This window comes from Eutrigla gurnardus, assembly GCF_963514095.1.
Source record: "Eutrigla gurnardus genome assembly, chromosome: 1".
NCBI classification, from domain to species: domain Eukaryota; kingdom Metazoa; phylum Chordata; class Actinopteri; order Perciformes; family Triglidae; genus Eutrigla; species Eutrigla gurnardus.
The window spans coordinates 26,621,283-26,643,098 of NC_139915.1; the positions used below are offsets into that span (position 1 = coordinate 26,621,283).

General features: G+C 41.1%; 1 protein-coding gene across 2 annotated transcripts in view; it reads right to left on the reverse strand.

Moving 5' to 3' along the window:
* The window catches only part of adcy7 (adenylate cyclase 7), a 48,775-nt gene that overhangs the window by 21,280 nt on the left and 5,679 nt on the right, over positions 1–21,816 (reverse strand). For both annotated transcript variants that reach the window (XM_084013898.1, XM_084013899.1), the window contains exon 2: positions 3,654–4,356. In XM_084013898.1, coding sequence (XP_083870024.1) covers positions 3,654–3,818 — 165 coding nt within the window. In that variant the 5' untranslated portion in view covers positions 3,819–4,356. The remainder of the gene's footprint in view (positions 1–3,653; positions 4,357–21,816) is intronic.

Consider the following 21,816-nt stretch of genomic DNA (forward strand, 5'->3'; position numbering starts at 1 on the left):
TTTATGACCAAACAGACAGCTCAACAGTAAATAATTTCTCTACCAGATCATTATGATTTAAGTAGTTATAGATGACAAGGGTCAAAGCCGCAGTGGCTGGAAAAAAAAGTGTGAAATTACAAAACAAGATCCATGCATGGAGTACACAGGTGTCTTATAATGAAACATAACCTTGTAGAAAATGTGAGTCTTTGTGATTCTAAGAACCCAAACAACAGGCTGCTTAACACTGTATATCCATCCAATCAGAGCATGAGACTGGGGCTACGAGTGGCACTTGGAACATCGGCTCAGCTAGTTTTCCTCTCAGTATTGCTCTTCATCCGATGTGGATTGGAGTTATATAAGTTGACAGTGACATTTTTACACCGGTAGCCACCCCCTTACAGCACCCTGCCCCTCCTTTGCATTTAACAACAGTGTTATACAAGTTCCATCCCTGGATTTTCTCTTAACTCCTCTGTACCCCTGGCAACTGTGTGTGTGTGTGTGTGTGTGTGTGTGTGTGTGTGTGTGTGTGTGTGTGTGTGTGTGTGTGTGTGTGTGTGTGTGTGTGTGCTTGTAGGAATATGGTTAAAAAGAAAGAAAAGAAAACTAATAGAAGGATGAGTGATGGCTGGTGAGGATGGATGAGGGGGTTTGCATATTTACTGTCAAAATTTGCAATCTAGGAATCACTTAAAACCAACGAGACAGTTGTGGGACATAAAATTGAGTGAGTGAGAGTGTGTGTGTGTGTGTGTGTGTGTGTGTGTGTGTGCATGCATGCAAGAGAGTAAATCGTGTGAGTATAAACATGTGTAGGAATGGAGCCATTTCAAAGGACTGTGTGAGAGTGGAAGACCTTTATGTACAAGAACAATGATAAGAGAAAGGGAGTGTGCCAGAAAGTCAGCAGTAAGACAATAGAGGGAAGGTTAAGAGGGTTTTTCCAACAAGGGAAAGTAATTTAATCTTCGGTGAGAGAAGCTGTCAGTTCACTATACGAACCGTTGGACCGACTGACTGCTACCTGCCATCATGCCAAAATCAACAGTATGCCACCGATCAGCCGAAGGCAATGAATACCTGCATTTTCCTGTCAGAACCACGACTACACTCTATAATTTGACAGCTACATTGTTTTAAGCAACATTATTAGTTCTTATTCATCTCAGTTTTCCAACGAACCTCATAAAAATGTTAAGTTAAGTGCAGCAGGGTTGTGTATTTAGCAGGGAGAGAGCACGTCAATGAACAGACATGTCAGCAGGCATATATTCCAAGTATTGAAGCGCTACCACCGACCTCACTGTAGAGAAAGGCAAGAAAATGCCCTGACAGAGAAGTATCATCATCAGCATCATCAAACCTGTACCTGGTGTTGTTAATAGATTCATTTATAACCTGTCCCCTTTTGTAATCGAAGGAAAGCGACTGAAATATGCATCCTCCATTTTTGTGCCTATTTCAGCGATGTCCTCCTTCACATTCAAACAGTTACACAATCACTCACTCATTCACGCTTCTGGGCAGCTGCACTGGTAGTGTAGGGGAGTTGAGTGCTTTAAGTGGCTATCGAGGGAGAGGAGAGTGTTTTTCATTTGTCACATTTTCACAGCCAACCTCGAGATGCAAACTGACCATCCAGTCACATCCTGCTTTTCTTAATATTAGGCAACTACTGCTGTTCTACTGGGCCATGTTTGTCCCTGTACACAATCCGACCCAATGAATTCTCTCTGCAGCATCAAAGCAAAGGAAAAACGCTACCGGGCTGTGAATCTCTAAAATAATACGTACTGCATCTTGATACAACTGAACTAACACCTTCACCCATAGAGAGCTGAAGTGAAACTGGAACTTATGGGTTGCAGAAGTTAGACAACCTCATTGACATGTGTAACTACCCCAATAACTAAGTACAGTCTTGGAGTAGAGCCCGTCTCAACAGTATGCTGTGTGGCTCCCTTCATATGATAAATTAAGTATTTATTGAATATTGTTTATTCAATACATTTATGTTTTATATAAGCCTTTAATGAACACCATTTGTTCATGTGCTAAACATCTCTGCCCAGCAGGACAGAGAGGATGTGTTAAGATAGCAGAGATTACAACTAATACATTGATTAAAAAAAAAATTACTTGAGAGGAGAGCATTGGTGGGTTACGTAAGTACCTGTACTGCTGCTGTTGTAGTTTTTTCATTGGAGCTTTAGTTTGTTTTAGTCTTTGACTTTGTTGTGTCACATATTCTCATTGTTTAGTCAAGTTATAAAAGCTACCTGCTGCACAATTTCAGCATTGAATTGGATGCCTCTAATGCTTAGTACTGAAGAACTTTTTTCCTAGTTTCATAACTGACTAGCCATTGTACAGTGCATAAGAGTCAACCTGCATTCAACTTGTTACATTTAAGTGAACATGTGCTAAAAAATGTTGAAAATTCAAATGTCAACACCTTGGCTTGCCCCACTATCATGTTGTTGTGCCATTCCTTCCACCCTTGCATCATGTGTACTGCAAGGGCATACAAATACTAAGAAAACTGTCAAAGTGTAAATAACACAACTAACAGTAAAGCACTTAAACATTTACACCTCATCAAACAGAAAGAAGACTGTCTGTTCCTCAATTTTCTCAACTTTACACTTGGGTGTATTGAGCACTCTGGGAGTGCTGTGCAGTGTATTGCAAGTAGACCCCTATTAACTGTTACACCGCTAAACAGCATGCTGGTTACAGCTCACTCTCTCGTCGATGTTGGTGTGAACTTTTGCATCCAAATGATGCACATACTCTACTATTGCTAAGAGATCCAACTATGTCAAATCAGGTGTATTGCTCTGGACTAGTGAACACATTCTTTGAACACGCTCATGGTTTTAGTGAACGGTGAATCGAATGTATCCATTCGCAACTAATGAGCAAGAACGTGAGCATTGTTAACTTTCTGGACAGTCAACGAATGCTCACGTACTGTGTGGCCGGCATGCCAGCATGGCAGTGCAATCAAAAGGAGTGAAGACAGACATCAGCCTGTGTCTATTGAATAGACAGAAATAGACCTGAATAGACTCTATTCCATCCCTGCCTCAAAAGCCTCAAAAGTCAACGTGATCAGCAAATGAGAATTAGGTGAAGCCCCGTGGTTTTTTTGCATGCGGAAATGTTTTTCTGCTTACTCCTCGCACTCGTATCATGTGCACATACAGATGTGTAATCAGTACATCGAGGTAAAACAACGGTATAATCATGGTGATGAGCTTAGGACATCAACAGTTCAAAAGTCTGAAAATTAAATCTGAAAGACTAAACTCCATAGAACCCAAACAATTTAAAAGATAAAACGGAAGAATTTGTTCTTTTTTTGGGACTGTGAGCTGCAAGATGAACTATGAACTATGAACGTGAACTAGGTAATTTTAATCTGTGTGAACTGAACTTTGAGCTAACTAGTGAAGTGTGAACTTGCACAACACTACTCAAGACCTAAAGAAGCACAATGTTGAGCATTACCCATTCAAAAAAGACATTTTAAACAGGCACTGCGCTCATATGATCAATAACCTAAAATACTGTATGATATTCAACACTCTCCATGACCAGTGTGAAATCTGCAAACAGAGCTCAATTTATTTCCGTTTTTAACTATGGATGTGATGACTCACCAGTCGGAGGGCAAAGAAGAGGATGAGGAGGATTCCACAGGAGAGCATGGAGAGGCCCAGCAGGAGCACCAGCGGCTGATACTGGCTGATGCAAGAGAATTTGCGGTACAGGGCCTCATTTTTCAGCTCCTGGTCGTTCAACAGGTACTTCCCCTTGGCTGGCATGGCTCACGCTTCTTACAGAGGCATATCAGGTGTTAACAAGGAGCCCACACAACGTATGTGTGTGTGAGTGTGTGAGCCAGAAGTTTGTTAAGAAGGAGTCCACAGTTCTAGATCTGTTAAGGGCCCCTTGCTAGGTCATGACGCTCAAGTGAAACTTGTGTTTTTCCCTCGGCGTGGCATCTTGAATCTTGTTGTTGCTTCTCTCACAGCTTCGTTGTAACTCTCTTTACTCGTCGTCCTCTCCGTCTCTCCCCCTTCGCTGGTCCCTTTGTGTCTTCTATCCTCTGTCTGGTGTTGGCAGGCAGACCTGCTTCATCCTTTGCCAGCTACTGTGTTGCTCCCTGCAGTTGGTTTGAGTAATAAGCCTGGGGCTGGGAGACACGGAGGAAGAAGGGAGGGGAGTTTAAGAAAGGGGAGGAGAGGGATAAGGAGGAAGAGCAGGAGGAAAACAGTCGCTGGTGAGGGCAGTAACAAAGGTCATCAGTGATCCCACCAGGTTTCGGGATGTAATGGAGTGGTGAGGTTGGCAGCTCCACTCCTTAGGAGGCACATGGAAGGAGGGGGGGGGGGAGAAAAAAAAGAAAATTATTTTACCAAGAGTTTAGTGGCACACACATACACAAAAACAGCACTGGTCAAGCTAAGACTTCAACATGAACAGAAAATATATTGTTTTCATGGGAACATACACAAAAAATACTGCTTAACTGATCTGAAAGGGGACTTGGCTATAACTTCTAAGACCAGACTATAATCAGGCACTATATGTGACTCACTGGGGAATATTGTGAGATAATCTGGATCCCTTGATGAGTACACGCTTATTCATACCTCTACCATTTCCACATCCCAGAAAGCCCCATGTCTGTTTACCCTGGGGTCCAGGCTCAGTTTGCCCAGAACTTTCACAGAAAGCAGCCATAATGATGGGCCACACTGCTAATGAGATCAGTTGCTTAGGAGCCATTTACTCAACAATACAACGTTGTGGAATGAACTGCTTTACAGTCACAAACCACTTTATTCTCTCCCCGTTGAACTAACAAACAAGAGAGAACCACAGCCAAGTTGACATTAATAAAAGGAGACAATAGGCAAGCAAACCAAGGAGAACTGGATTTGTGAATTAGTGTGTGAATATGTTCAATAAATAAACATTTGCACAACAAATAAATTAATGAACGATCAATTTCACATTCACAACAATCTGAGCATAATGTGGTGAAACTGCATGCATTTAACCCCTTTCTATTAAAGAACAACACATTGCCTGCTGAGAGAGGGACCACATTGCATTTACACCACAGAGATTCTGTGGAGATTCCAGGAAGTTTCTGTCAAAACACACAATGTCAATATATCTTCAAACAATGGAGCTGCAAGAAGACCTAATAATCTCAACAAACAGTCCGTAGACACCACATTGTGAGAGGTGAGGCAGTGGAGCTGAGGTAAGGGCTGCATTGTGTTGATAAATACATCCAACTGTGATTCCTCTGAAAATGCAGAGGTTGTAAAAATGATTTATTATCTTGCTCACAAAACAAGAGAGGGCTGGATTTGCATGTAACTATCCAGGTCTTGCTAATAAGAGCTACATATATTCATTTGGGAGAGAGGAGACACTGGGCTTGAAACTCAATAGAAACAATATGAACTTCGCACCGCTGTCAATAGAAACCTCATTTCCTCCCGTTGCTAATATTGCTGTGCCGGTGTGTGTAAGGCACTGCGTCATGTTTGTCCCTCACATAGCAACCTTGACAGATGCTATGTGCCATAAAAAGAGAAAAGCAGAGCAAAAAGAGGTCAAGACATAAACACACCCACTTGTTGCTGTGTGTGAGAGAAAAGTCAGGCGTAATGCTTGCATCTTGTGGTGATAAAATGCATCGCCGCAGTGAGCAGTGTCATGTTAACAACAATTTTCACTGCTGCTGCTGGACAAAACTGCATCCAGCTGTGCTCTCTCCAGCCTCAGATAATACACCACAGTCTGCAGGCAGTAAAAGCAAGAGGAAGAGCAGGGAGGTAAACCAAAGCTCATAGCGCTGGTGAGTGTCTCCTCCTGCATCAATAAGAACCAGCTGGCTTGGAAGAAGGGAACCCTGAGTAGATGTTTACTCTGTTTACGTTCACCACATTACCTACTAAATGCCACATCTTAAACCTGGAAGCGACGGTATGTACATCCTTAAGCACACTTTTACTATAAATGTCATCATAACTGGTAGACAAAGCATGAATAAATGTCAGCTTTATAAAGGCTTAATTTTATGATCACATGCATGACAGTTCAGGCATTCAACGACGCATTGCTGTCACTTAAAAGCAAAACACTAGTACGATTGAAAGAAAAAAAAAGACAGAAAGAGACAGTAAAGCTTAGGCACACAAAGCAGTTAAAACAGACAGTCCACACAGTATGTATCTAAGGAGAAACGAGGGAGTTCAAGGTAACTACTTTTCAATGCTTCTCCCTTCTATCTGCTAATCTACCTTCCTACTGAGAAGAAACTATACAAAGAAGAACAAAAAAAGCAAAGAGAAACCATTAGCTGTGATGGCTTTCATACAGGATTTTTTTCCTTTAATCCATGCTCCCATGAACAAATGTCTGGATTTGTATTGTTTCTCTGCACTCTGATCAACCAGCCAGGGATGGACAAGACTGAACATGATCAGAAAACAACCTCAAGTACAATACATGAGCTACCCTGCTCCGGTTTTTGCTGGAGGGCAGCCCTTTAAATGCAAAAGTCTGTCACAGTGTGAGTCACTAGTGAGTGAGTGAGTGAGTGAGTGAGTGAGTGAGTGAGTGAGTGAGTGAGTGAGTGAGTGAGTGAGTGAGTGAGTGAGTGAGTGAGTGAGTGAGCGAGTGAGCGAGTGAGGGAGAGAGGGAGGTTACACCTTTGGTCAAAGTGAATGAGGAAGTTACACCACTGGTCGGTTGGCTTTTGCCCTTTAAAAATGGATAGGCGCGGCAGTAATTTTGCTGGTAATGTCTTTCTTATAATCAAACTGAAACAGCTTTTCAAGAGTATCAGGTTCTGTACCATTTTTCTGAGTGAAACAGGATAGGCAGGCGGGATACAACGTTGGGAGGAATTTGATTTGATCGTTCAAAAGATTACCACAATTTAGCACATTGGCCATTCAGGGTTCGGCCTATTCTATGGAAAGGTCGAAAACCTAGTACGAATATAAAGGAAAAAGGAAGTGAAAAGGTTAATCAAAAGCTCTTAAATGTATAAACCAGGTCAGATGACTTCAGCATTTAGAGGGTTTGACAAGTCTTTAGACAGCAATTTGACACTGCAAGAACTCTCATTTACCAGATGTGAAAGCTCCTGGCTCTGATGGGGCTTTTTATGCTCCAACTCTAAAGTTACCATGGCAAAAAAGCAGCACCATCAGACCTGTGGTTGTGCTGTAGCGCTGAGCTGGGCTGGGAGAACAGACAGGGATGTACGCTTCAATAGAGGCGAGTCTTTCAGCAAGCTCGGGTGAATAGCTGGAACTGTGCTGCACTGACTGCCAGGTCTTTTACTATGAAAGCTTGGCAATTGAGGGAATCACATAGCAAACCTTGTAAACTGGCGTCACTAAATCCTGGAAAAGCAGCCATACAAAACCCAACCAACGTCACTGTGTGCCTGCTGCTGAGACGCAGGAAGGTCCAGACCCCCATGTCAAAGAAAAGAGGAGGTGAAGCCTAAAAGATGCTGGGAGCTGTGTGTCGGTGTGTGTATTTTGTAGACTGCTTCAGAAAAAAACGGCAGTGTGACAATGATAAACGTGGAAACTGTGCTGGGTGGGATTTCAGTAAATAGGCCTACACTGGGGAGACTAATCTATTGCAGCAAGCTTCTTTGCTTGGTATTTTTAACGAGTCACCATTCTGTGAGGTCTTTTTTATTATTTTGGCATCATTTCTTTTATATTTAGCCATTACTTCTGTGGTGGTTTTGCAGCTACAGTGCAAAATTCGGGTTAAGTACTGGTTATAGATTGAGTCATCATTTTGTTTAAATACACAACAACAAAGATTAAGACTAAAAACAATATTGTTTTTACTCGTTCCATTTGCATTAATCACATTGAAGACACTATAAAACACGTGTACTGCACATGAGCATTGACACTGTCACTGATCACAAATTGCTATTTACACCATATAAATCTGCACAAGCAGACAGAGCAGCAGAGTGATATGTTTAACCTCCCAGGAAACAATGCCAGAGTAGGTATCTGCTTGGCAGACAATGCCAGATGCCTGACAGGAAGCAAATCAGTTGGTGAGCTACATACAATGCAATTCATACAATTGTGTATAATTGTGGCTCAGTACTTTAGCATTTTAGATTTGGAAGGTCATCATTTATTGTAAATTAATATGAACTTCCCTCCTACCTAATCTTGATTCAAGGCCAGGAGTTTGTAGTAATTTTTAATTTCAACAAGAAATTCACAGGAAATGTTCTGGTTCAATGAAGTAATCACAAAGGTAATAAACTAATCTTATCTACAGATCTGGCCAGATCTTCACCAAACCTACGCCCAATTCAAAGCCTTTTCGTGGAGAGCAAACAGGCAGATCTCTTTCCTAAGCAAGTCACTCTGCTTTTATGGCTGCCTTTGTGTTGGCATTCAATAAGCTTGGACAAAAAGGGGACAAAGAGTGACCTCTGAAAACGGTGAACAACATTTTTAAGCCCATACTCCACAGGTCCAGGGTTAAGGGGGATGCGGGTAAAGGTCAGCCAGACCTTGTGGACATCAGCTATAGAGAGGGTTTTGTTTGGTCAAGCTTGCAAGACAAAAAACACAGAAATATGCCATTTGGTGTCCTAAATAATACCTTCATACGGTTGATGTATACGTACTGAAGAAGAGTTCAATGCCCATTTAACCCATTCATATGAGACAGGTTAATCTGTGGTTGTCACCGTTTGCTAAGACTCCATTCTGCCGTATACTTTCATAGCTACACGTCTATACAAAACCACAGAAGGCACACATTTACATGAAATACTTTCCAAATATAGTTAATTTCAGTTTCAAGGAAACAATCGATAAAATCTGTATTTTTAACAATTTTAAATATGCCTCATTGATTAACTGGAGCATTAACTGGGCAAAGACAACAAAATCCTTTACTTCAAACAAGCTGTGGGCTTATTTGGAAAATGGTTGTCATGCTGTTTGAGGCAGATCCCAACTTTAAACCTTCTTTTAAACATTTTTTGCATATTTTATAGATAACACTAGAGCCATAAACATGTGTAAACTATGCTTAATTCTCAATTTTGTGGCCAATGAGGCAGGGGGTTTTAAAATAATTGACTTAACGGAGGAACTGATGATTCAATTGCAGTTAAAGACATGTCATTATGAAGACATATTACAAATATGAATAGTCGATATAGTCAGTGACTTAACGAGACTGAATTACCCCGTGTTATTTTCAGTGTGTACATGGGTTAAATTCTATGGTCAGAATTGGGTTGGGGGCTAGGCTACGTAATCTTGCAGGAACTTGCCTATACACAGAACCTTTCAATAAACAGATGACTGATGTATGTCCTGCAATGCACAGGGAAGATTAGATTAGGCCTCCTGTCCTTTCCCCCATCTCCCCATCGCTCCCCCCCAGTACTGTCTACTGGTATTGAATTAGCCACATTCACCAGAAGGAGCTGCTGAAACCTAACAATATTAACAGGATGCTATCTCAGCACTGATTTAAGCGTCAAATGCCATTGCTTATAATAAATACAGGAAGTGCAAGCAAGAGCACCACTTGCTCGGAAGCTGGCCGTCACTGCTCAAGTGTTTCACATTTACTTCCACAAATTGGAGCAGATTCTCACTACCACAAGTGAAACCATCAATTTTGCTGCTCGACACAAACAACAGTCCAAAGAGGGGTTTATTGATTTAAAAATACATAGAATTTAGATCTAAACATATCAACCATGGAGCAAATCCAATATTGAAATAGCATTCATTGAATTAGTCTATGCCATTTCCTTCTCATATGCCATTTGGCTTTGAAGACACCTGCACACTCACAAAAGGAAAATTGTTGTCCATCGGTCACCAGAGTCATCCTTAGCATAATGTCAGCATGTACAATTAGATGGCATACATGAACTATAGATGTAGGAATTGTTTGGTTTGGTGAACTTTTCTTTTTTATCAAGCTTAGTTCAGTATTTTAGTTTGTGCTAAAGCCATTAGTGTAGATAATACATATACAATGTACTATCATACAGACTGAAAGATTAACTTCATGGAATGTTTTGTCCCTCCCCCCCCAAAAAAGAAATAAAATGCAAAGGAACTTTGTGAAGAAATACAAGGTGGAAAGAATGTGCTACAATGAGACAGACCATTGTTTCCAGTTGGTGTAGCCAGCCACATCCCCATTTTAAGGCTTCATAACTGGACCTGCTCCATCCGCTAACTGTGGAGCTGCAGGGCTCCCTCTGTATGCCCAAACCTTCCACCACCACCACCAATAAGAAAACCATAATTATCCCCGAGTACGCCAGCCAGCCCAGCTTACTACCGGCGCTGCCATTCAAAGAGAAACCTCAACATCTACAAGCAGAGAGATGTTTACACAGCTCAACAAAACTGCTGCAGCAGAAACGGGTTGCAGCTTAAGATCAGCCTGATGATGGTTATTTTTCCAGGCTACCATAAAACCCTGGCTTCTGGCAGGGCCATCTGGTGCATGTTTTCTACAATCTACTCTCATACGTAGTGATGTTTCACACTGTACATGCGCCGTCATAACTGCAATGTTTGATCATTGCTGTCACTTCCTTTAAAAAATAAAAAAGGCATAATTGGCAACAATTTACTAAAAAGCAACATGTGGACTGATATAAAAGTTAATAATAGTGAATAATAAATTAATAGTAAAACTATCTTTTCTTCCTGTAAAACAACATATGATGCATGTTTACGTAAGCTAGTGCCAACCAATTCCAACCAAAAATAACCTGACATCCATCCATCAATTAATTAATTAATAAATCTGCTACATTCTAACCCCACCCACTTTTTCACAGTCCAATACATTTCTTCTCCCTGTATAGTGAAATGCAAAGGATTTCATTTAAATACCTCTTGTAACTGTACACAGCTTATTTAGTCCCCAAATGCAATTGCTAGGCATTAGAGGGACACATATTCCATGATGGTCATCCTCATTAAACACATTCTCTGTTATTTTTAGGAAGCACTGACAATGGAGGCCCCACCAAGAATGAGCAACATTGGCAAGGGATTTAGCTGTGGGAAAACCCCTGTAGTGCTGTAATAGTTGACCTCTTGACCTGCAAATCAATTCTTCTCTGTGCTCTGTGTGCGATGTTCCAAATCACCACCACACCTTCATCTGTCAACTGTGATGACTGACCTGCATCCTGTGTAAGGATGGGACTATATCATCGGGATAAAAAATAAAAATAAACACTCATAATAATCGATCTTGGTGAATTTCCATTATAGGGATAATCACAAATATCGTCAGGAGTGACTTGAAGATGTCTTGCTCACTACCATAGTAGATAAAGAAATAAAAAAATTGAGCCTGAAAAATTACAGGATACAAAATGATTTTTATCCAGGGAGACCATATGATTCATGATTATCTTTTTTAAGATAATCTGATTAATTTCCCTAAACAGGATGTTCACTAAGAAAGTTGTGTCTTATCTGTGATGCAATAACAATATTTTTTCTTAACTAAATGTAGAATATTATTCTGGTATGTTTTAGTGCCAGTAAGAATTTTAAGCACATTTTGATGATTATTGGGATAATACCATGGATCGCAGTTATTTTGGCCAAGATAATCATAATATGAAATTTTCATAGGGTTCCGTGCCTAATCCTGTGGCAAAGTCACTGAAAGATCTAACCTTATAATGGAAACACCTTGTTGCCTTCCTTGCAGTCTCCTCTATTTCTGTGACTAGTTGGGAATAAACGTACTTGAAAAGGGATACACAATAAGGTCAATAGCAGATTCTTTAACAGTAAAGTTTTACTCATGTGTAGCTGATTTACTCTGTAAATATATGAAGAAAGTTGACTAAACAAATTATTTTAAGTGCATTGGTCGTTTGCTTTTACTGATATAAAATCTGTTACAACTCCATTACGTGTTCATATACTTTGTATGTAGGTGTGTTTTACATTCTCTATATTCGCTCATGATTGTTTGTACAACCGGGTGAGGTCTTGTTCCACATCAAATGTAAATTAGATTAATGGGGCTACGACAGCAGTGATTTACACTCCCCATTGACAATGGAATTATTTAATATATATTACACAATATCACAATACAAGTGGGAGGCGCACACAAAAGTGATTTGCTTTTGTGTGTGTGTGTGTGTGTGTGTGTGTGTGTGTGTGTGTGTGTGTGTGTGTGTGTGTGTGTGTGTGTGTGTGTGTGTGTGTGTGTGCGAGCGTGCATATGTCTGTATACTATGAATTGTCGAAAAACATGTAATCAAAAGAAATTTGGCAGGTAAGCTATAGTATGTCTCTTGCTCTATATGTCAACTTAGTACTTTAGGTCAAATTAGCATTAGAACACATGCTTCACCAACAAACATAAATCAACATAAAGTTGAATCAACAGCAAAGTACATTCGCCATGATTTATTTAGCAATCTTGATGTTTGTAGTTTAATCAGTACTTGGTCTATGTGCTCTATGAAAAAATCCCTACAATAATCAAGGATTGAAAAGTTCAATGGAATAATACTGGTAACATTCCTGCAGTATTTCAACAATGTTGAACATTTTAAACAACGCTCATGAAGAAATCATCGCTGTTTTTTTATTTTGATAATTTTATTGTAGCTATAACTTTGAATGGCAAAATTTCGCACACTTTTTGTTAAATGATACCGCAATATGTTTACATGTTTATCATAATGGTGCTGAACAATACCATGTGAATAAGGTGATGTTATCTTCATACTATGTCAGGGAGTATTGTGCCTGTATATAATTTTCCTGACAAAAATATTTTCGCACTCATTGACAGATCCATGTATGAACTCCACTATGTTTGATTTTGAAATACTCATTGTCAAAGAGGTTACAGTACTAGGGTTGTCACGATACCAGAATTTCAGTAGTCGATACCAATACCTGTGAATTTCCACGATTCTCGATACTAATTCGATACCACAATTTAAAAAAAACAACAACAGGACCCATGTACTTTTAAATTCACTAATTTATTGAAAACTGCTTCAAACTGTCAAGTATTTAACACCACTGTGCTTTAAGATCTTTTTGCACAGAATTTAAATTGCAGTACCAGCTGCCAACAGACCTATAGCCATCCAGTATAAAAACAAACAATACTGTGCTTATAAGGCACTTTTTGCACGTCGGCTTGTTTGAATCAAGAATTGCTCCGGATTCATCCGCCTCGAATGCAAAATATTTCCACATGCGACTCTTCGCAACTGTCTTGTCGACGAGTCGACGTGTTGTGCTTTCGCTCCCACCTGCTGAAGCCATTTTTTTCGAAGACGGCAAGTTTTCTTCTTCAGCGCCGCTTACTGCTCTGTGCTGCTCACACGCGTATACTGCCCCCGTCAGTTCCGCCAAGAATCGACACGGCTCGCCGAGTGAAAAGTTGTATATTCGGTTCTGACGTTACCAGAAAAAAGCAAGTATTGAATTATTTTTTTCGTGTCGGCATCGAATTGGTACCGAAGTATCGGTTCTTGTGACAACCCTATACAGTACAACCTATTGAAGTTATAGTTTACACTCCTGTGGTCCATTGCTTGGGACAGATGAGACCAACTATTCCCACACAGCTTTGCAAAACAGCAATTCTCATACTGGCCTATCTGATGTTCAAATACAGTGTGCATTAGTATAATATTAGTCTAAAGCTTTTAGATTGAAGGGATTAAAATTCCCTCGGTGAGTCCATGCGCAGACTATGACTTCATCCCCAGCAATATTTAATTCTTGTGTTGGAATATATCATGTGGCTATGATAGCATTGCAGCCCATTGCTGCATATCACGCTCTGGTCTCTTCCTCCACTCGTCAAGGTCTCCAACAGAAGCAATGCAAACAGAGCGACAAAATATTATGTAAATAAAAGATGGCTTGGGTTTAAAACAAGCAAGGCCATATCTGTCACATTTTAGCAAAAGCTACACATTCCATTTACATCCCGACATGTGAGTGAAAATGTACAAAGCCAAAATTAAAACATTGCATGAGTATATATGTAGGTTTGTATTTGAGCAGCATATACTGGAAGTAAATTATTGCAGGAAACAGTAACAGCCACAGACATGGTGCATGTACAGTATGTTCAGTGTTTTACTACAGTGTGTCACATTCTCCATGTCATCTTATTTTCTTTACTCCAGACATTTACAAAGTAATTACAGCATTTGTTCATGTAGTGCTTGTGGTGGGAAGCCAGGAAGGATGCACTAGGTAAGGGGACATAAAGCTGCAGGGGATCCAAAAAAGAAAACTGCATTAAAAAAAAAAAAAAAACGCTAGGGGTGTGCGATATGACGATATTAGATTGTGAACTATTAAAATGTCTCAAATGTCTCCGCGATCGGCCTTTACAGAGAGATCGTATTGTGCTTCAGTGCTCACAGAAAAGTTTTTTGTGTGTAAACGCAGACGTCTTGCACGTTTGGGCCGAATGTTGCAGAATGTTGCAGAATTGCACATGCACATTTGATTAAAATCTGTTTGAAAGGGTACTTTGGCCTAAATGGTCTGTTATTCTGTTTGTTACCTTGTAGGGCTGTATTTTTTAAAATAGGGAAATTAGTTTGGTTGGACTGTTCAGTAACTTGCAAAATAGTCTTAAAAACCAACATGAAAAGGAATGATAAGATCGTGGATTGTAATCCTGCCTGAAAAAAATTGCGATATGATATTTTTGCTATATCACCCACCCCTCCACTAAAAGTAGGTTTCAACACAACCAAATAACAGATAAATAGATACGAGAATGTGCATGCATTTGTTTGATTTGGCTTATCTACTTCTTTAGTGCAGACTCGCAGGGAGGAGTCAGCTTGGCTGCATGCTAACAGCTGCCTGGCTCTGGCTCAAACATAAAAGACCACTGAGAGTTGTCAAACACACCCTGTCCACACATCCTCATGCACACTTGCATGCACTACAACCATCCAGCCACAGCCAAACAAAACGGTTCAGGCACAGGTCTTGACGGCAGCCAACAGTGCTACTACGAGAGGGGCGAGGTGACAGGACGTTCATTGACACTCCCATCCCTCAAAATACCCCTGATAACTTGGCCTTGAGCTAAGCACGTAAGCGTTGCTCAGGGGTCATCAGTATAGAACTCTGATTGGCACAGTGATTAGCAGTGTTGCATCACAGTGTTGGGTATCCTCCCATGCCAAAATACCGGCACTTTAGGCATTAGATATCATGAGTACTCTTGATTGAGGCACAAGCTTCAGAACTGGAGCTGGTCCAAGGGCACTGAGCTATGACTGCCGGATGACTAGTGAGGAAAGATCAAATATATAGGACGCCTTTCTCCATAGGAGGTAAGTAAAATATTCTAAACGGTTTCTGTTGAGTTTGACATTTAAAACCCAATGTCTTGCCACAGAGCTGATGGGGTGGCTCCCTGGTGTAAATGTGGTGACTTGCATGAATAGCTGAGCCTAAAAAAAAAATAACATATATAACAGGAAGAAGAAATGCTGACTGTATGTGCTATAAGCATTGCATTGCAGGGCACATTCTCCTAAGCCTTCAATTACAGCTGTGAAGCAGCAGAGAGGTCAGACAGTGGGAGTGACGCACAGAGGGATCTCATTACCTCAAATGCCTCCTGGGAGCTACGGGTGACTGGAGTGGATGGGGCATGAGGATTTAACTAATAGCATCGTTGTCTCTTTAATGAGTGTCTTCATTAGCACTCTTACAATTTGTTTCCCTGTACTGCCTTTTCATACAACTGACCAACTTGAGCCTCTTTACTTCACCTCACTGTGGTCACCAGCACACTACTCTCCATGACTCTCAATGGAGGCCTTGTCTGTGGCAGCCTTACAGTATAGGGCACGGCTAGAGTTGCACGTTTTGTAAAAGCCACCCCCTATGTTTTGCCACTGCAAGCCAAGGAATGTTCAAGAAAGCATCACTGTTGAAGAGCCACAGTTAGGAATGTCTGCAAGCAGCAGAACCCTTCCTGGGGTTTCTGTGGCTGAGTGGGAAGAAGAGTTTTTCGATGAAGTTGGGTGAAGGCGAGGTTACTCCCACTTGATTTTTCTGAAAGGAACTGGCTTGAGATGACTGGTGTTTCCCTGCAGCCCCTCCCAAGTATGAGTCACGGTCTTACTCTTTGCTGCATATAGACAATGTCATCCAGGTGTGAAGAACCCATCCTATGTGTTGAAGGTATGGCCCCAACGACAACTAAAAGATCCTTTTGCCTGCAAAATATTCTTTTTATAAATACTTTCTTTTGTTAATGCCTCTGTATTTAACAGGGGCAATGATACGTTATGTTTCACTACAAACATAGCTATATGTATTTTGTGTATAGAGAGTTAACACTTCTTAAAAACAGTGATGATTCAAACTAGGGTTGCACGGTATACCGGTACTAATTTGGTACCGGGGTACTGAGGCATTTAAAACGGTACTATATTGCATTTGGACGGGACCGGTACTTGCAGCGCGGCCGGCAGCGCCCGCAACAGCGCGGCGAACTCGCCACGTGACGTCACCGCGTTGTAACTACAGCTGAGAGGACGAGGAGCGAGCAGCAGCTTGGGGAGATAAAAAGGAAAAAACAAGCAAGCCGGACGAAACAGCTAGCTAGTTAGCGAGCAGCGTTGACTGGGGCAACAAACGGAGCAGGAGGAAAGCTTGGAGCGAGCGCGAGAGACAGAGACAGAGACAGAGAGAGAGAGAGAGCGCGAGCGAGAGAAGCACGGAGAGGAGAATGGCTGCTGCAACCGTCACCACGCCGCAACTTGCGGACAAACCAGCGCCGCAAAGTGCGATATGGCAGTACTTTAGCTTAAAACAAATGCGCAAAGCGAGGCACGGCGATGCGCCACTGTGTAAACGGTGTTTAAAACATGCATGGCTAACGGCGGAAACACCTCCGACTTAGCCAAACACTTAAAGGAACAAGCCCCCAGACCTGCACACTGAGCTCAGGGAACGACAGGTCATTTAAACTCATGAAAAAAAGCCACATTCAGTGCTAAAAGCAAGCGCCACCGCCCTTCACTCTTAACAAAAGTAGCTCTGGAAGAAAAAAAAAAGAGCTGGTTTATTTATATTATTATATTTTATATTATATTATTGTATTTATATTTTAACATTTTTAAAATTGTGTGCATTAGAAAAGCTTGTCTTTGTGGTATTTTATTTTATTTGCTGATTAATATGTTATTGTTCTAAGATTTTCTATTAAAATAAAGTCAGTAATGACATTTTTTGCGTTCACTTTTTATTTGAAAAAGTACCGAAAAGTACCGAAATACATGTTGGTACCGGTACCGGTACCAAAATGTTGGTATCGTGACAACACTAATTCAAACTGTAGCTTAGACCTGCCATCACATTTTGTTTTTGGGAACGTGCAGTAGGAGCTAGGCTATTTGTCTCTATCTACAATGGCTTGCTTGCCACCTGCCCTGAAGGGGTCTGGCTTAAGAAGCTAACTAGCTAACTAGCTTAAATTGGGCTGGCTTTTAAGGTGGACCAGCTATTCTCATTTTAGTCACAAGCCACTCCTCTGATCCTGTTGAAATGTCAGGAAGTGAAAAAACAGATATCGCTCTAGCATAATCACTGCCCACCTTGTATCAAGACACACACACACACACACACACACACACACACACACACACAGATAGCATTTAACAATGTAAAACGTAGCTTGTCTAAGCAGCAGCAGCCTCTACAAACTTGTTGCAGAGGTGTGTCTGACTGTCAATCAATCTATAGCAGATTGCACCATGTTTTAAGACGGGAAGTTTCAGAATATTGTAAGAGGGCGGTAAAATTGTATCCCTCCCACTCTACTTTCCTCACTCCGTTTACCTCTCCGTTTCTCCAAATGTGAATGTATCTCATCAGAGCTCGAACGTCTAACGGACTCACAGGTTTTCAATGCTCCAAGAGCTCTCAAGTGAAGGCCAAACGTACCCTGTGACATGCAGTCGACCGCACACCATCTTACTTCCTTAGCAACAGTGACTCATTTCCCTCACAACTCAGCAAGGACAGCTTCATAAAAAGGGAACCTGCACAATCAGTCACAGATGGATGCTGTTATGAAAGCAACTGCTGGTTTTAAGTTATGTTGGGGGGCACATGGTTACTGCCCTCCTAATGAGCAGTTAGTGTCTCTTCAAGTAAAATATGTTGTCATAAACTGTTAAATGAGGAGAGCACATACATTTTCAATTAAGTAACTTTTTGTATAATTCTTGTATCAACTGTAAGGTGGGATATCATCAGGGGATTGGCTAGCTAACCGTAATTAATTAATGGAATAGCATCCTTGACTACGAGACATCTGAGCTTAAGGCTTTGGGTCGCTCCACTGGACCACTGCATCCAAATGCTGACAGCAGCAGCCCTGTGTGACAGGCTCACAAAGGATGCAGTTAGTGTGTGTGTGTGTGTGTGTGTGTGTGTGTGTGTGTGTGTGTGTGTGTGTGTGTGTGTGTGTGTGTGTGTGTGTGTGTGTGTGTGCGTGTGCGTGTGCATGCGTGTGTGTGTGTGTGCATGCGTGTGTGTGTGTGTGGGGTCACACAGCAAGAGAAACCAGATCTTTCAAAGGTAGTTGTTGCCATAGCAGTCAAAAAGGGTGCCTCAGCAAAAAGTGAAGTGATTAATTTAGTTAATATTGTGTTAAAGGAAAACACCACCACATTTCCATACTGAACTATGTTCTGCCCTGATCTGACAACTGGAAGCACTTCGACGTCGGCGCAGTAATATCATCACTCAAAACATGACGGGACTATATACCTTCTGCTTGTTTTCACAACCCTGTACGATGCACGTTATAACCATGATGTTTGATTGTTCACAAACTATCTTACTACAACCTGATGCTTCCTCAACTGTGCACAAACTACTACAGGTAGTGCAGGCGACGGCGTGCAGGTCACGTAGGTTCTATTGACGGAAGTAAGAGGGGGAGCGGAGTGATGATATTACTGCGCCGACGTCGAAGTGCTTCCAGTTGTTATTCCGCCATACTATATAGTTATCCTTGTTATCCGCTTAGAAAAATTGGCATGTTTCATTTTGTGTAACCAAACTTGGGTCGTGTAACTACTCACGTAACCGTATTTAAATAGGGACAACGTGGAAGGGCTTGGTCGCTTCTAACTTCACCCCCCTTTGGATCCTAAGGAATATACTGGGCCAAGCTACATGCTAGCAAATTAGCGCTGCGTGGAGTGCGCGCAAGAGCCATTGAGTGCACGCACAGAGGAGAGGGAGGTATGTATCACCTCGTCTAAGATCAGGGCAGAACATAGTTCAGTATGGAAATGGGGTGGTGTTTTCCTTTAAATAAAATTATTACCACTAAACAACAAAAACTATTTTATTTGTAAATGTCAGTCACCACTTGTATCTCCCTGTATTCAGCGTGGGCAGGTCTACACTCCGATGCTAATTCTACAAAAACAAGACGACCAATGGGGAACTGAGTATCTGGGAGTTAATGACACGTCATCGTTTTAAGATCCTCCTCAAAGAACAAATTCAAGAAGACTCGACTATATATCACCACTATTGCAGTACCAAACTCTCATAAACCAGGATGATACTATCAAGGATTGAACACCTTGTGGGAGACATCAATTGTACAAGGTGAAGCCAATAAACTGCACGTGTGCTCGTTTAACCTCTCTGTGATGCTTTATAGCAATCTAACGAAAGACAAAAAATATATATATATAAATATATCTACCAAATCATTTTGGCAAAACCAGTTGCCCATGGATGAAGGGCGCATTTGCAGCTGTTAAGGAAACCATTTGTATTTTTTTTAATTATCTACATGTTACAAAGTAAGAATGGACATGGTTTCTCCAATTTAATTAAGTATTTCTTTGGATACCTACAGGTCAGTGGTTTGGTTAAAAAAATATACCTGTCCATCATTTGAGGCCCAACAGAAAAAAATATATATATTAATGCTTGCAATTTGACTCACTGAGAAAAGTGTAGTATCTATTCTACATGAGACAATCCATGTAGTCACCTCTCCTTCCTTTTACCACTTTAAGGTGTGATGAGAAGTGGAACTGGGCTCAAAATATCTGAAATCTCTCTCTCCAGTTCATTCCTCATCAACATAGATATGGTGCAGTCTAACAGAGTTTTAAGTTTTACTTTACAGGCTCCATCTTAGAAACAAATTCACAAAGTCATTTCAGGATAAGAAAATAATTACTTCAGATGCTGGCATACTAACCCACAGCCATATGTTTTTGTCCTGAGCTCTTAAAAGATTTTAATACCCTTAAAAAAAAAAAAAAAACAGTGTATGTGGTACAATTATTGATCCCAACCCTTTGGCCGCCATATTCAGGGCGGTCCCCGTGGACTGAAAAATCACCGCTAACCAAGCACTCGACAACTGGAAAAAGACTGCCACGGCATCTCGTAAACCTAGATTTCATTAAGGGTAGGAGCACAGCAACGCTGGTGGACTGAGGTTGACAAAATCCAGTAAAGTTCAATAAAGAAAGGATCATATTTCAACCGGCTCCACTTTAGCGGACAGAGATCCATTAAAATATGGGGAATCAACCCTGATACTGATACCTTACAATCAGCTTAGGATATACATTTACCTAGTGCAGTTTGAATTGTGTGACTCAAGCCTCTATCCAGTTGCATATCCCCCTTTTATCTTAGGGTCCTCACTGTATTCATTCGATAGGTCATCTACCAGAGAGCCAATCCTGGCTAATCACTCATTAACCAGCCGAGCACAATGAGTGGCTTGTTGGAGCAGCAAAGTGCAGCAAGCCAACCTGTGACATGCAAACATACATCTCTGTAAGACTGAATGAGCATACTTGTACAATGCAGACACAAAACAGCATCCACCGAGAGCAGATCAACAAAGTAAATACTTAGTATTAACTATTTTTTCAGCAAAAATCTTTCCAATCCAAATTGGTAATCACAGTTAAAAAGATTATTCATGCCTGGGAGCTGTTTGCCTACTGTACTGAAAATTCCTCTTTTCATTTATTGTCCTCCGTTACTAATGTCTTTCGCAGGTAAGCCTTTTTTCAGTTCTAAAGTGAGTTCTGAAAACTCTGTGTCTCAATGGCACTTCTCCAGATGGGATGCTCTCATAAGCATTGCATAATATCCTTGAACCACAACAAGCACATAAAAAAAGAGAAATTTAAATGGAGGGGTGGGGGGAGAGCAAGACACCCACACATCTACACCATCCGCATTGAAACGAACAGTCGCAGGAGACATGCATCGACTCAAACTGGCTGCAGGGTATTTCAACATTCGACACATCACTATCTACAAGTACAAAGCCACACAAGGTTGCTTTATATGTATCTGTGTGGCTCAAAGCGTCTCATCCCAGTGCATCATATTGTATTATGCAAGATTTAGGGGGTCTGAAGGTATGATTGATTGTATCTTTTTGGGTTAGATACATTATTCACTTCAAGTGTGTGCCTACACTGAAATACACTTTTTTACCCCCTACAATCTGCTGAAGGCAGGTTGTAATTAATGCTTTCACAAAGGAGCTGTGGGCGGGGAAGGTGCCCAGGAAATGGAACGATTTAAGAGACAATAGAGTGAAGAGGCATTTCTCTAATGGCACTCCACAGCATCCCATCTCAGCGGCACCGATCCTCTCCAAACAGCAGAAGTAAAAGAGGGCACGGCCTTTTATGGCCCC